Source organism: Bactrocera dorsalis, chromosome 6 (genome assembly GCF_023373825.1).
Source record: "Bactrocera dorsalis isolate Fly_Bdor chromosome 6, ASM2337382v1, whole genome shotgun sequence".
NCBI lineage: Eukaryota > Metazoa > Arthropoda > Insecta > Diptera > Tephritidae > Bactrocera > Bactrocera dorsalis.
The window spans coordinates 21,563,192-21,580,313 of NC_064308.1; the positions used below are offsets into that span (position 1 = coordinate 21,563,192).

The 17,122-nt window shown below is 36.8% G+C and overlaps 1 protein-coding gene across 2 annotated transcripts in view; it reads right to left on the bottom strand.

Annotated features, from left to right (window-relative positions):
* The window catches only part of LOC105226306 (uncharacterized), an 81,968-nt gene extending 66,838 nt beyond the window's left edge, over positions 1-15,130 (bottom strand). For both annotated transcript variants that reach the window (XM_049459981.1, XM_049459980.1), the window contains exons 1-2: positions 14,466-15,130; positions 12,453-12,758 (exon numbers count right to left, since the gene is read on the bottom strand). In XM_049459981.1, coding sequence (XP_049315938.1) covers positions 12,453-12,693 — 241 coding nt within the window. In that variant the 5' untranslated portion in view covers positions 12,694-12,758; positions 14,466-15,130. The remainder of the gene's footprint in view (positions 1-12,452; positions 12,759-14,465) is intronic.
* Positions 15,131-17,122: the final 1,992 nt, after the last annotated feature.

Below are 17,122 nucleotides of genomic sequence, written 5' to 3' on the forward strand. Positions count from 1 at the left end.
AAAACAAAACAACCACACGTCACAGATATTTGTGATAATAATGAGCATTTGAGCTTGAATAAGGTAACCCTCACTATAGTGAGAAACATCACTGCAGTGAGGTTGGTTACTTTTGTGAGGGCATGAGAATAGGGCTGTAGATTTCGGCATATCTAATAAACATGCCTACGAAAACAAAACAAAAATTCATGCACTATGTAATTTTATTTTACTTAGAACTTATTTCTTCTCTTCTTTACTGGAGAAGACACCGCTTACGCGATTATAGCCGAGTTAACAACAGCGCGCCAGTCGTTTCTTCTTTACACCATTTGGAGATTCCAGGCGAGGCCTGGTCCTTCTCCATCTGGTCTTTCAAACGGAGTAGAGGTCTTTCTCCTCTAGCGGGTACTTCGTCGAATACTTTCAGAGCAGGAGTGTTTTTGTATATTCAGACACCTTGACCTAGCCAGCACAGCCGCTGTTTTTTAATTCGCTGAACTATGTCAATGTCGTCGTATATCTCAAACAGTTCATCATTCCTTCGAATGCGATATTTGCCGTGGCCAATATGTCATCGTCAATGACTCTACACCTTATAGCATAATAAGGGAATAATGAGTGATTTATATAGTTTGGTTTTTGTTCGTCGAGAGAGGACTTTGCTTGCCTACTCAGTCCGAGATAGCACCTATTGGCAAGAGTTATTCTGCGTTGGATTTGCTGGCTGACATTGTTGGTAGTGTTTGTACTGGTTCCAAGATAGACGAAATTATCTACAACTTCAAAGTTATGATTGTCAACAATGACGTGAGAGTCAAGTCGCGAGTGCGAGTGCAATTAGACCCATTTGCTTTTCTTATCCTTATCTAGTTGTAGAAAGCAGAACTAACGTCGCGGGTTTTGAGGCCAATGATATCAATATCATCGGCGTACGCTGATGCATGCTCCTTATCGGTTCTTCGTTGTCGTGTTAGAATAGATTAGCTGGCACTCCGATTTGTTGTTCTTCAGACGGGAACTTATTTAAAATCCGTCGATTTCGTTTGGGTTTCTGTTTTTGTATTTTCAATGTTTTTCTCTAGCTCATGAATTTTGTCAAATATTGTTTGATCAACAACCGCCGTATTCAAAGTACTGATGGGCGGTTTCTAGCACATTTAAATCTAGCTTCATTGAAATGATCTTTATTTCTGTTTCCGAAATCCGTGCCTCGTCTTCACTGTCATTTCCAGCGACACAGGTGTTCACAATTTTCTTAACGATATCGACGTCGGTTTGTTCTCCAGCGGTAGTTACGTCGTCGTCAATTTGAAAGAAATCTTCGAAGCTCGGCATTAACATATTGGATTTGTGAGGCACAAGCTTAGTCCATTCCTCGTTGCAAGGTTCAACTTCATTATAATTTTCTTTTGGCATGTCTTGCTCATCTATACTTTTCCAAAACCCAGTTTTCTTGAAGCAATTTTTCGCAGTAACGTCACTTACTAAGTACCATACTTTTCTAGCAAATTTCTTAGTTAGAAGTACGTTAACTTTAAGGCTACTGTTTCTTTTCGGACTCGTAAGAATATGTTTAAGGACTTCTCTGCGATAAAAGCGTTTAAAAGTGTGAATGATGCCTTGATCTAATGGTTGAAGTTTATTAGGGGTGTTAGCAGGCAAACACATTAGGGGTATTCAGACCGAACTTGTTAATCTGGTAGTTCGTTAGTTGATATATCGTTAAAACACACAGTTAAACATACTTTTTGCTGTACATCAGTAGTGGGTGGAAGTTTTGTTTCAAAACAGCTGATTAAATTATATTAAATACTAACTTTTGAAAAATTTGTCAAATCTAATTTGTAGTAGACAGTAAATGTATTTGTCTCGCAATGAATTAAGTTAATTTTTGATGCAACAACGCAAACAAAACAGCTGAGTGATGTTACCAAGTAACGAAAAAACTATCATGTTTGCCAGTCTGGTACTTCGTTACTCGGTAAAACGGTAATCTGTTAATTTTACAGAAACAAAACCATGCAAAACTACCGAATAACGACTAACGAATTAACAAAATTGGTCTAAATACCCCTATTACTTTTACGTTTGGAAGTGTTGGTAAGTCCGTATGGGCAGCACAGTAGTCATGAATAGCAGTTTTTTTCGGTTTATCTTCGTTTGTTTGTCAACTTGTTTCAACCAATCTTTATATTATATCTTGGTCATCCAAGCCTTTGTGTTATTGGCATAATTAACGGACAGAGTCTTGACACCTTTAAAACATCTAGGTCGCTTTGATTTCCCGATGATGAGAAGTGGGAGTTTGTCCGTACCACTCATGTTTACACACTGTAGAAGTGTAAGGCGTTTCTTGCTTTGTTGTTTTCCATGGCATTTTTCGCCTTTAAACGTAAATGTTTTATTCGAAAGGCACTTGAAACACAAAGCAGTTTCATCCGCGTTGTAAATATCATACCCTTTTAAAAGATTTGGCAGAGTTTCAGTCCAGTGGTTGCACACACCTTGGTCCACAGATTTACTTTTCTCAGCTGTTTTTTTGAAAGCTATATTATGACGTCTTTTAAAACTACCTAACCAGCCGTTGCTAGCACAAAAGTTCTGGATTCCAGTTTTGTAGCAAACTCTATTGATTTTTCTTTCAACAAAGGTTCACCTATGGGAATGTTATTATCGAGATTTTGTTTTATCCATTCCAAAAGGCACTTTTTGATATTGGGTAATTCAGAAACTCTAGTTCTTTTCATATTTCCTTGTATAAGTTATCGCGAGAAAACGACACACCCTAAAGTTATTGCGGGGAAACGACCCGTCGTAATAAGAGCCTACCACTCTGCACATGTCGCTAAGTTAGCACATTTTGCATGAGAACATTGGCCAGACATCAAAGTAAACTAACACCATGCACGAGGCGCAAAGTCAGCAGAGGAGCCACAACGCGATGCGTGTTGGTGGCTTGAGCTAAGTTAGGGATAATTATAAGTTTCACTTTATACTTGACAACTAAGCCGAGATGACGGCAAATAAAGTAATTTTGAATTTAGCATTACATTTGAATAATTTATATCAGAGCACTCAGGCATATCGAGTTTTTTAATTTTATAACAGGTGGATTTTGGTAAATTAAACTTCCTCTGAATTTTATTGCACGATTTAAGTTTATCACTCAATAACAGTTCTTTAATTTTCCGTTTTGACATGATGCAGACCAGAACTTTCCTTCGCAGTTGATTACGTTACACAGGCACACATATCCATTCGAAAAGAATGCGATAAAATAACAACGCTATTTAGTTCCAAGCATTAGAATAGCCACAATATTGACAAGAAAATAATAAAAAACCCATGGTAGGAGGTTCCACGAAAGTTCAGAATGAGTCATAAAATAGCGTATGCTAAGTTTGTAATTTGTTTTGTCATTTGTTACTGTATGCGTGTATTTTTTGTGCATGTATGTATTTTTATTGTAGCTATAGTTCCTCCTAAATAATATACATAAATAAATAAAGCTCGTCTGTCCCTAATAGAGGTTCCAGTTCTCACTTACCCAGGTTTGACTGTATTACCTTCGACGAACCTTGGATTTATGCTTACGACCCGGAAACAGAAAATAAATCGACCGAATATCGCGGCAAAGGTGAGCTGAAGCCGAAAAAAACACTTCAAAAATCAAGTAAAGTAGTATACTGTATCTGCCAGAATATCAAAATGAGACTCCTAAATAACAGAGTCACTAAATGAAGATTGTGACAATTAGAGACATGAGACAATCGTCTCAAGCAGAATGCCGATATTAGAGTACCTTTATTTTGGATACAACTGCTGTTTTAATGCAGAATTATATTATTCGGTATCTGTCATTTTAGCGCAATATGTTTAATACGTACGTTACATTTCATTTTCGTGATTTGACAATACTAGTGTTATCTGGAAACTAATAAGTTTATCGCAAATTGTGGAATCTTCAGGACAGTTGTTGAAGGTTTCACAGTATTTAGAGAGTTTTTGTAATTTCATTGAGTAGTTAGGAAAACATGTGCATTGCAGATCTCACCCAACTTTGTCCAGTTTCTTACTATCGTAAATAATTGAAAAATTGAGACCTAAAACTAGTACAAAGGGGACCAAAAGTAGACATGGACGATAGAATGTAAACTAAGAAAAACATTCCCACCGAGCATTATTCAGAAGTCACATAAGACTGATAATTACGTACTAATTGTAATTATTAATAAAATACTTTTGTCATTGCTTTTTTTACTTTTATTATTTAACATTTTTTATATTTTTATTTAAATTGCTTTTTATCAATATGACTTGCAATTTTCCGAACTGCTCTGTTAAAGGAGAGCCGGAACACTTTGTTTCTTGCTGGCTTTGTGACGGGCTTGCCCAGCTTAAATGTGCTCGACTGACAGGTAGGATATTGGATTTTATTCTTCATACGCTGAAACCGATGAAAATTATGACCTGGAATGCAAACAGCTTGCTCAAACGCAGTAAAGAATTAGAGACATTACTCCATGTTGAAAAAATTGATATTTGTCTTATATCAGAAACCCATTTTACAAATGAGACTTTTGTTAAATTCAAAAACTATAAGACGTATTGCTCGAATCACCCAAATAACAATTCGAGAGGGGGGAGTGCCATAATTATCAGAGATAATATTTTTTACTCGGCTTGCACTCCTGCTCTCTGAGAGCACTCGTCAACAACTCGGTATAAGGGAACTGTGGGACGGCATTTCAAACTTCTTACGTACAGCTGCAACCGAAACAGGTGGTTTTGTTAAAGTGCAAAAGAACAGCTGGTACGACGAGGAGTGCCGTGTCGCAGCGGAGAGAAAACAGGCTGCCTACCTCGCAACGTTACGATCGACCACAACACGTGCGGGATGGGATAGATACCGAAAGTTGAAGAGGGAAGCGAGACGCCTTTGTAGACAGAAAAAGAAAGAAGCCGAAATACGTGAGTACGAAGAGCTTTATAAGCTGGCCGACAGGGGTAATGCTCGAAAATTCTACGAAAAGATGCGGCGGCTTACAGAAGGTTTCAAGACCGGAGCATACTCTTGTAGAACCCCCCAAGGTGATCTAGTCACCGATGCCCAGAGTATACTTAAATTATGGAGGGAACACTTCTCCAGCCTGCTGAATGGCAGTGAACGCACAACATCAGGAGAAGACGAACCCGATACCCCAATCGATGACGATGGAGCAGACGTTCCATTGCCCGACCATTAAGAAGTTCGAATAGCAATTGCCCGCCTGAAAAACAACAAAGCGGCAGTGGCCGATGGATTGCCAGCTGAGCTTTTCAAACACGGCGGCGAAGAGCTGATAAGGGGCATGCATCAGCTTCTTTGCAAAATATGGTCGGACGAAAGTATGCCCAACGATTGGAATTTAAGTGCGCTATGCCCAATCCATAAAAAAGGAGACCCCACAATCTGCGCCAACTGCCGTGGGATTAGCCTCCTCAACATCGCATATAAGGTTCTGTCAAGCGTATTGTGTGAAAGACCACCGTTAACTAACTGATTGGGCCTTATCAGTGGGGCTTTAGACCTGGCAAATCAACAACCGACCAGATATTCACCATGCGCCAAATCTTGGAAAAGACCCGTGAAAGGAGAATCGACACTCACCACCTATTCGTCGATTTCAAAGCTGCTTTCGATAGCAAGAAAAGGAGCTGCCTTTATGCCGCGATGTCTGAATTTGGTATCCCCTCAAAACTAATACGGCTGTGTAAGCTGACGTTGAGCAGCACCAAAAGCTACGTCAGGATCAGGAAGGACCTCTCCGAGCCGTTCGATACCAAACGAGGTTTCAGACAAGGCGATTCCCTATCGTGCGACTTCTTCAATCTGCTGCTGGAGAAAATAGTTCAAGCTGCAGAACTTAATCGAGCAGGTACAATCTTTTATAAGAGTGTACAGCTGCTGGCGTATGCCGATGATATTGATATCATCGGCCACAGCACCCGCGCCGTTAGTCCTGCTCTCTCCAGACTGAACAAGGAAGCAACGCAAATGGGTCTGGCAGTGAACGAGGGCAAGACGAAATATCTCCTGTCATCAAACAAACAGTCGGCGCACTCGCGACTTGGCTCCCACGTCACTGTTGACAGTCATAACTTTGAAGTTGTAGATAATTTCATCTATTTAGGAACCAGAATTAACACAACCAACAATGTCAGCCTGGAAATCCAACGCAGGATTACTCTTGCCAACAGGTGCTACTTCGGACTGAGTAAGCAATTGTAAAGTAAAGTCCTCTCTCGACAAACAAAAACCAAACTCTATAAGTCGCTCATAATTCCCGTCCTGCTATATGGTGCAGAGGTTTGGACGATGACTACAACTGATGAGTCAACGTTGCGAGTTTTCAAGAGAAAAGTTCTGCGAAAAATTTATAGTCGTTTGCGCGTTGGCCATGGCGAATATCGCATTCGATGAAACGATGAGCTGTATGAGATATATGACGACATTGACATAGTTCAACGAATTAAGGGGGGGTAAGGTATTTTCGTTTTTTTTTTGCATTTTTTATTTTTTTATTGTATATTAATGTACAATATCTTAAGATTATTCTGTGAAAATTTGAGAGCAATTAAAGCAAAATTGACGGAGATATACACTTGTAAGTCTCCGCCCTCTGATTTGATTGTGAGCGTCTGTGAAACTTTAAACGTGTTTTCCCACAACTCACGTTTTCAAAGTCGGTGCCCCTCATAACTTCAAAACTACTGCACCAATCCTTTTGAAATTTTAAACACTATTGCTCTACATATTTTACGAGGTAACGCTGTCGAGTTTTTTTTTTTTGTTCATAATTTTGATTTTACAATGACAAATTAGCCGATTTTTTCTCAAAAAATTGTGTTTTTCACTTCAAAGTCTTCGAAAAAATTCAAAACTTGAAATTAAAAAAAAAAACTCGACAGCGTTACCTGGGGCAAACTATTATCTAACGAATGAACTTAGGTTTTTTGATTTCAGATGATCCAGCACCGAGTTATGAGGGGCAGCGCAATTCAACTTTTTTGCGAGACACGTCCGAACAATTGCTACCATTGCCATAGTTTTCAATATTTCTTTATAAAAATTTGATGAGACATTCCTCAAATGTCATACTTTAATGTACTTTTCGTTAAATAAATATATTTTAACTGTGTCGTTAGAAAAAAAATCACAAAACATGCCTTTTTTCGTGCTGTTTGACCTTACCCTCCCCTTAAAAGACCCTACGCTGCCTATGTCATGTCGTCCGAATGGACGAAAGCACTCCAGCTCTGACAGTATTCGACGCAGTACCCGCCGTGAGAAGCAGAGGAAGAGGAAGACCTCCACTCCATATAAGGATCAGGTGGAGAAGGACCTGACTACGCTTGTAATATCCAATTGCCCACGTAGCGAAAAGAAGAAACAACTGGCGCGCTGTTAACTCGGCTATAATCGCGTAAGCGGTGTGAACGCCAATTAAGAAGAAGAAGTATATGGTATATTAAGTTTCATACCAAATTTGTAAAACTCAGAAAAAAACATCGGAAACCTTATATAGGGTACACCCTGTAACTGTACAAGCTCCGAAGAAATTGTTAAGGTCTACACAAACTAACCCATCATAATGAAGTGTTTGTACGAAAACATTCGTTTGTGAACGGAGTTAACTTTTTTTCTTGTTTCGTTCTCATTGCATTTGATTTGACTTTTATTTTATAGAACTATACAAATTTTGCAAAGAATGAGAATGTGAAACTTGAAATAAGAATTATGAAAAAGGAAATATTTAGCTTTTCTTTCTCAAACACTGTGAGGAACATGGGGGCGTACAGTGATAGTGGTATTTAAAAGCATTTCAAACTGAGCTATAAAATAATATAAAAATTTAACTTTTCGAACAAAACAAAGCTGTCTTTGCTAGAAAATTATAATTTATAAATGATAACCTAACCATAAACTATAATATAGTCGAATTACAGCGGCGAACATGTTTTAACAGCTTCATGAAAAACCCATTTAAAACAACAAAATATTTGATGTAAAAGCAAATAGAGCTTACAATTTGTTTTTTGCTGCATGTACATTTATGTAGTCGTGTGGGCAAAAAATAAGACTATAATTTAAATTTCGCGCGAAAACTCATTCATTGAAATATATTTTTCTGTGCCAAATGTCACATCAAAATAATCATTAGTCATTAAATTTTGTTTGCGGAATCAAATTTCTGTTGAAAAAGACCTTCAGTGATAATTCTTTGTCACGAGCAAGTGTTTTTGGTTGTTACAAATTATCCAAAGAGGCTCGAGAACACAATGACGACAAACCACAGCATCAACAAGTCAATAAAATAAAGGAATTGATACTTGAGAATCGACGATTGACAGTGAGAGATCATCGCGTTAACGTCTGTGAAACAATGCTTTCCGACTACAAGGATGTCAAACGCATTATTACTGGCGATGACTCTTGGAAATATGCTTACGACTCGGAAACGGACGATCAATCGGCTGAATATCGTGGCAAAGATGAGACAAAGATGAAGGTACACGACGAGGTACACTCCGAATTTTATTTGAGTGTTGTGCGTCGTTTGCGCGAAGTTATTCAAAAAGGGAGGAATTATGAGCCGACAACTCTTGGTTGTATATAACGTCATGTACTGCATTGTTTCTTCGTGACCTTTTTGCCTATTTTTCAACCAATATCGTGCCACAACCGACGTATTCGCCTGATTTAGCTCTTGGTGACTTCTGGCCATTCAACCAACTCAAACGACCGCTCCGGACAGACCATTTTCAGTTAATTGAAGACAAACATGGCATATGTAAGTGTATTTGAACCAAGGGGCATAAATATGAGTGGAACGACTAAGATTTTGAAGAATAAATTAAGAATTTTAAAATTATGAACAAAGCCTTACTATTTTTTGATCAAAGTAATAAATAAGTGAACTTTATTCTAAGGAATTACGATCATTTTCAATTTGTGGATTATAATGTATTTGGTTTAAAATTTATATAATAAATATGTTGACAATTTATGGTGTGGTATTGTACAGTAGAATCCGGTTATAACGACTCCGCCTATAGTGTCCGTCCGGTTATTGCGACAAAAACTCGATGGCTTGGTTGGTCCCCATACAAACTTATATGAAAGAGCCTCCGCTTAGTACGTCTCCGCTTTTAGCGACTAACCGCTTATACCGACGAAATTTTTCAGAATTCAACCGGATATAGCGACGAAAAAAAAAAATTCAGCAAAATAATGCCAACAATTTTAAGCATCAAACGACGCAATTAGAAATGTATGTATTTATCAGTGATCGGCACCCTTGCTTGTGTGCATAGCAGCTACTCTCACTACTCTCTGTCAGTTTTAGCCGTCGCCTTAGCAACGCTGCTGCTAGAGAGAGATAGTCGAAGTGCAATGCTGACGTCACACAAATGTTTACAGCGTGCGTGTGCAGACCACATAGTCTATTCGATAGGATGTCCCGTTATATTTATAGCTTTTTCTGCTTTTTTCCAATTTTCCATTTTTTGAATGCGTAAATTCGCCAAATGTGAGCTAATGCGCAAAATGCGTAAAATGCACAAAATGCGCATTAAGGAAGTCATTCAGTTTAAGCTCGACACTTGTGCATTACACCCGCAAAATGTCTCAAAAACGAAAGTGCTTCTCTGTTGAAGAAAAAATGCAAATTATTCGGCACCTGGAAGCCGGTGAGCGCAACGTTACTCTGGCAAAAGAATTCTGCGTAGGCCATACAACAATTGCCACAATCAAAAAAAAAAAAAAAAATAAAGAAAAAATTAAAACGTTATTTAATAGTAATATCTTAAAGCCGAAACGCGTCAGAGCTTCAACTCAAGATCAAGTGGACAAAGCATTGTTACAGATACAGTGGTTCATATTGCAACGCAGTCCAGGAATCCCATTAAGTGGTCCACTGCTTCAAGAAAAAGCAAATTTTTTCGCTAAGCAATTTAAAATTGAAAATTTGATTGAATATGTTCTTATTGACAATGGTGTAGCGACTTGTGAGGAACCTTCCGAAGACAGAATTGTTGAAAATATATTAGATGATGGACAGGATAGCGACGACAACGAAGATTGAAATGAAGATGAGTCAGCACCTAGCGTTTTGGAGGCACTGAAGGCTGCAGAACTGCTAAATAGATTTGTCCATTCGAATTTTAATGACGAGAGTTTAACGCACAACATCTCTCGTTTAAATTAAAAAAATTACTGATTATTTAAATTAAGAATAAAAAGTAAAAGAAAAGAAATTAATCTAGTTATATTAAGTTTATGAATATCCGTTATATGTATGTATACGACCTATTTTGAAAAACCAAGGTTATTGAATTAAATTTTTTGTTTTGATTTAAAAATTAATTTGTTTTATTTTAAAAACCTATTACGAACATGGCAACCATAAAATAAACAAAAAAATTGTTTTTTGCTCCTTCTGGTTATTGCGTCCTCCGGGTATAACGACGTAAAGTCGTCGGTCCCTTGAAAGTCGTTATAACCGGCATCTACTGTATATACATATATTATATTTAGTTATAAATCAAACATTGTTTTGAAATTCTTTTTTCGGTCAAGTTATTGAGTATTCCGAAGAAGCGAACCATTTAACACTTAATTTTAGGGATAGTCAGAGTTAAAAAGAAGTCAGATTGTTTATTAAAGAATATTAACTTAGAAATATTATCTGTAATTTTTATGAAAATCAGACAAATACTTTTCGAGTTATTCAACATTTAGCAAAAACCAAAAACCAAAATTTGTAACAAATATCAGTCTTTCGCTCGATATTTCCTACACCTTACATTTGCAAAAATGGATCAATGTACAAGGTGCTTTCCAAAATAAACAAAACTTTTTGAATATAGCGCCCCCTGGTGGCGCCATCTATATGTCGACGATGCGTTAGAATATGCTATCTTTATTGATTGTCCAGTTCATGACATTTCATCGATTGTGCAGTTATTTCTTTTTAAGTGTCAATAAGTTTGAGTTATCGGTGCGAAAATGAGCTTCGAACAAAGAGCCAACATTAAATTTTGTTTTAAAACTTTGTAAAACTTTAACCGAAACGTTGCAATGGATGAAACAAGTTTATGGCGATGATTGCCTATCCCGTAGCAGAATGCACAAGGGGTTTCAACGTTTTCAAAGTGGTCGTGAGGATATAAATGGCAATCAACATGTGGGCCAACCAAAATCCGTGATCACAGGAAATTCCATCGAAACTGTCCGTGAATTCATCAAAAATCAACCGAAATCATCATTGAATTTCATGGAAATAGAATTGAATATCACCAAAACATCGATTTATCGCAATTTGATTGAAAATTTGGGCTTACGAATGGTGTGTGCACGGTTTGTTCCACACAAATTTACTGACGATCAAAAATTGCTCAGAATCAAACCTTCGAAGGACATAATTAAAAACCGACTATTTGACCAAAAATCACATTTTAACCATTAATCACTTCCCGTATTCACCTGATATGGCACCATGCGACTTCTTCCTTTTGGGAAAAATGCATTTGCCCATGAAAGGAAACCGTTAAGCAGACGAAGAGCTATTCAAAAGGCTTGCAACGGCATACTGGCGGCCATACCGGCCAACGAGCTAAAACACCCGTTCGACATGCTTTCGGACTATGTAAAAAGCTGTATTGAAGCAGAAGGAGACTATTTGGAATAAAATAAATTTATTTTGCCGAAAAAAACATTTGTTCTGTTTTTTTTAAGTGCTGTTTACTTTGGAACGCACCTTGTATTCGGTTTCACCGGAATTTACTTATTTTATACTATTTTCGGACCGACATTGGAAACATTTTGAAAACACATTTGTATGTTGCGGAATCTCAGTCGTTCGGACCGACATTGTGTTATTTCGATGAGTTTTCACTGACAACCATCACTAGAGGGATTCTCATGCTCTTGCAAGATTGCTCACATAAAATGCAAAAATGCTATACCGAAATATGCAAGGCCAAGAGAGCACCCATTGCAGAATCTAGTGATATATGACGGCACGAAAATAAACATGGGTTTTGGTGTGACTTATTTTACAGCCATTGCAAATAATTTTCTGCGTGTGTTTGTTGTTGTGCCGTTGCACCAAGAGGAAAATTCTGCAATTTCTGCACCGTGCAAGGCGTTGCAAGAGCAAGAAAATTCCCCTAATATGAGAATATCAAGTGACAGCTGTATTTGTATATGGAATGTAAACAAATATCAAGTGACAATGTAGGGCCGGCAAAATATGTCTTCCATAAAAATCGATTAAACTAGAGCAGGCACCGATTATAATGAGTGGAATGTAAGATTTTGCATGGACGAAAACACAATTTTCGTGCGAAAACCAGTTTTTCCCACGAAAACATGTTTTCAATGTCGATCCGAACATAGTATTAATTCTATTAGCAAAAACACTTACCTATTGCAGCTGTTTGTGTCAATGTTACTGGCACCGACAGCAGTATAACTATAATTAACAATAGCATACTTCGTGCTGATATTATTTTGGTACTGCAAACGCTTCGAGTTTGCGCTTTGGATAACGATGGACATACTTTGCTCGGGAAATGCAGCGATTCATGACTGTACAACTTCGGCTTGTGCAGCGGAAATGGCGTCCGAATCTGCAATGATCCACATCTACAACGCAGATACAGCATATCTCGCTATTAAGACAGTGTACTGCTTTCGTTGTTAATACAGGTTGTATCAAAGCCTTTTGCGCCTGAAACAAGAAATGTACTTGGATTATAAAGTATTATATGTATGTATTAGACGTTTTATATCGATTTAAAACATCTTAATATTTATGTTCCCTTCCCACTATAAACTGTCGATCTTATAGAGGAGGTTTGGTTACGATAAGATTTGATTAATAAAAAAAGTGCAGAATTGTAATCGGCTTAAAATAATTAAGTTAAATAAAGTACTTTTAGCGAAAACTAAACTCGAAGATATTAAGCAATAATTTATTCGGCATGAAATTTGTAAAGAAATATTTTTGACATATATTTAAATTTTAAACACAAAAGAAAAAAGTCCTCACAAAACCGCCCTTTGTTATGGAAATATTTAAATATGTTTCAAAACTAATATAAATTTGTTTTTAGTTATTGAACGTTGTAGTTGAATTTCATTAGTATCCTTTTTTACTCAATTTAAATTAAAAAAGAATTATTAGAGATCACGCTGTGAAAAAAAATTTCTTATTATTGTGAGGAGCACTATTCACTATGTAGGCGAATAACATATGTATTTTTTTATACAATTTTAACTCCAAATTAAATGTATATGGCGCCCGCCGTAACCGAGATTGGTGGTCACTAATTCGCCGATCATTCGGTGGAGAAAATTCTCTTAACCTTTTATCTGCTGTTTATTCATACGCAAGTGTATATATTTGTCATGTATTGGAAAATAAATATTATTAAAGCTTTCAAGTAAGAAAACTTTAACATTCACTTTGAAACCGGATATATATACATATGTACAAAAATACAGTCGAACTTGTATAACTCGTACTTCTTTTATATACGTTTTTAAAATAAGTGTATTCCGTAGGAAAAGCTATGATAATAAAATAAAGCGTGCCAGTGAGACATACAGCTTAATATCCAAAATTCAAAGTGTTCACATCCCTGACAATATAGTTTACTTCTTAACCAAAAACTCAAACGTTAATTTTATGGAATGGTATAACTAGGTCAAGCATAACCTTACTGCTCTATATATTTTCCTTTTCTGCTGCGATTGAGCTATTACTTCTATAAATACTTGCAACATGATAAATTGATACGGTGTGATAAAGAGATTTTTTCATTATCCTTTTTATTATATGGAATATTATATTTGTTAAAAGTTCGTACTGAATTATTGAGTCATAGCCTTTACAGCTACATTCAATTGTTTATACATACACAACACGTACGGTGGATATTTCGGCATTACCATATTATGCTACGTGATCAATTTTTTATTAAATTCAGCACGCTATACAAATTTACTTTTTAATAAATATTCAATTTATTATATATATCCAAAAAATTAGATGAAATGAATATGATAAGAGAAAGCGTATCAGCTATTACAGCATCAATTCGGTGAAAACTAAAGGCAAGGTAACATAAGAAGAGACTCCATCTTGAAAGTTTTAGTATGTGTGTAATATTTAGTATTTCATGAATGCTGTTATGAACTTTGAATTTGATTTTACACATTTAGTTGAGGGAGTTATACTAAGTTTAGCTGGCCAAACTTGTATGGCTCAATAGCCAAAAAACATTATTTACAGTTACCAATCTTGTGACAGTTGTGTTATTTCTATTAGCAAATCATTAGCTTATGTATAAATAGGTATATGTATATCATAATTCTTTATGTCTTAGCAAACATAATGGTAATTTATGTTGCAGGTATTTAAGAGTGTACATACTTGACCAGTTTTCTTCACCACTACTTTATAGGAACACTGTTTTTTTAAGTTTATACTCTTGTGTATATGTTTCTTACTTATTTTTTGCACATTAATTACTTCAATTTTCAAATTTACTGTTATATGGAAATTCGTAAGAATCGAGTATTAAATTTGCAAAAATTTAAAAACAGATATATTGCTTTGCCACATCTTTTAACACACTTATGCCGTAGGTATTTTTATTTATCTTTTCATTCGTTCATTAAAGACATAAATATGTGCGGAGTCCAGATACGCAACCGTACAAGCTGAATGTAAGTTCATCAACTGATTAACTATATGTCGGCGACTTCGTGTATAACTTGTATCACTGTGCTGCTATTTAATAAGTTAATAGCAGAACCAAAACCGCTTTTGCTGACTTTTGCTGGTATATTTGGACAACGAAGTTGTTGATGTTGCTACCATTGTTGGTGATGGTGCAGCTATGAAGATCTAAATAAATGGGTGATGTGTGCGCAAGTGTGTAGTCACTAGAGCCGCTGCTGTAGGTACTAAAAATAATATTGTAAATATATGTACATATAATGTATTCGTTTAGTTTTGTATTGTATTTGTATGGCAGCTACATGTTTCAGTAATCCGATCTGAACAATTTCAACATCTCAAAAACTGAAGGACTAGTTCGCGTATATAGACGGACATGGGTAAATAGACTCAGCTCGTCACACTATTCATTTAGATATGGTATAAATTTGCTGGGTTTCTATTCATGGTGTTACAAATATCGTGGCAAACTTGACATTCTTGTACCATGCTCTGATTCTACTGCACCTTTTAGGAAAGGAAAGGCATTGCATTAACGCTAACTAATAAAGGGTGATTTTTTAAGAGCTTGATAACTTTTTTTTAAAAAAAAACGCATAAAATTTGCAAAATCTCATCGGTTCTTTATTTGAAACGTTAGATTGGTTCATGACATTTACTTTTTGAAGATAATTTCATTTAAATGTTGACCGCGGCTGCGTCTTAGGTGGTCCATTCGGAAAGTCCAATTTTGGGCAACTTTTTCGAGCATTTCGGCCGGAATAGCCCGAATTTCTTCGGAAATGTTGTCTTCCAAAGCTGGAATAGTTGCTGGCTTATTTCTGTAGACTTTAGACTTGACGTAGCCCCACAAAAAATAGTCTAAAGGCGTTAAATCGCATGATCTTGGTGGCCAACTTACGGGTCCATTTCTTGAGATGAATTGTTGTCCGAAGTTTTCCCTCAAAATGGCCATAGAATCGCGAGCTGTGTGGCATGTAGCGCCATCTTGTTGAAACCACATGTCAACCAAGTTCAGTTCTTCCATTTTTGGCAACAAAAAGTTTGTTAGCATCGAACGATAGCGATCGCCATTCACCGTAACGTTGCGTCCAACAGCATCTTTGAAAAAATACGGTCCAATGATTCCACCAGCGTACAAACCACACCAAACAGTGCATTTTTCGGGATGCATGGGCAGTTCTTGAACGGCTTCTGGTTGCTCTTCACCCCAAATGCGGCAATTTTGCTTATTTACGTAGCCATTCAACCAGAAATGAGCCTCATCGCTGAACAAAATTTGTCGATAATAACACATTTCGAACCGAACACTGATTTTGGTAATAAAATTCAATGATTTGCAAGCGTTGCTCGTTAGTAAGTCTATTCATGATGAAATGTCAAAGCATACTGAGCATCTTTCTCTTTGACACCATGTCTGAAATCCCACGTGATCTGTCAAATACTAATGCATGAAAATCCTAACCTCAAAAAAATCACCCGTTAGTTTAAGTCAATAATATTTTAAAATAAGAAAAAGGATATCTTCAGTTGCACCAAATTCAAAAAAGGTTTACATACAAGAACCTTATTTGTACCGTGGCTTAAACAATAAACCGCATCATATCGTTAAGATATCTTGTCAAATAAAGAAAGTTCCCCATACAATCGAAAATCAATCGAGCAGTTTGCACGGCACCTATATGCTATGGAAGTCCGATCTGAACAATCTTCTCTGAATGCGTAAGTATTGCGAATGCAATAAATCCCATTCTTCGATGTACACGAGTGCTGTGAAAAAGGGTTATAATTTATAGATAAATGCGTATATGTATTTATCAATGTATAAAAACTATGCATAGTATATACATACTTATATAATACATAGTTATTTGTTCCGATGGATGGAAGAATGTGCAGAAGTTCACACAAGTGAGGAAAATGATCGCCATTTACTTGGGAGTGGCCAGAAACGATTCTTTTTCATATGGCTCAAGCAGCTCACTATTTCCGGTTTTAGACCAAGTATGTTCTGGCTACCCTAAGAACATCCGTTCGAAGGCGAAATATTTCTTACACAGGGCTGTGCGCTGGGTTTGGGACCCGCCACGTAAAACACGCCCCCAATAAAAAGATATCAACTGCCTTGAATGAGAGACAACCCTTTTGATTACGACCACAGCAAACGAAACGACGACATTGACATAGTTCAGCGAATTAAAAGACAGTGACTACGCTGTCTAGGTCATGTTGTCTGAATGGACGAAAACACTCAAGCTCTGAAAGTATTCGACGCAGAACCTGCCGGGAGAAGTAGAGAAAGAGGAAGACCTCCACTCCGTTGGAAGGAGCAATTGGAAAAGGACCTG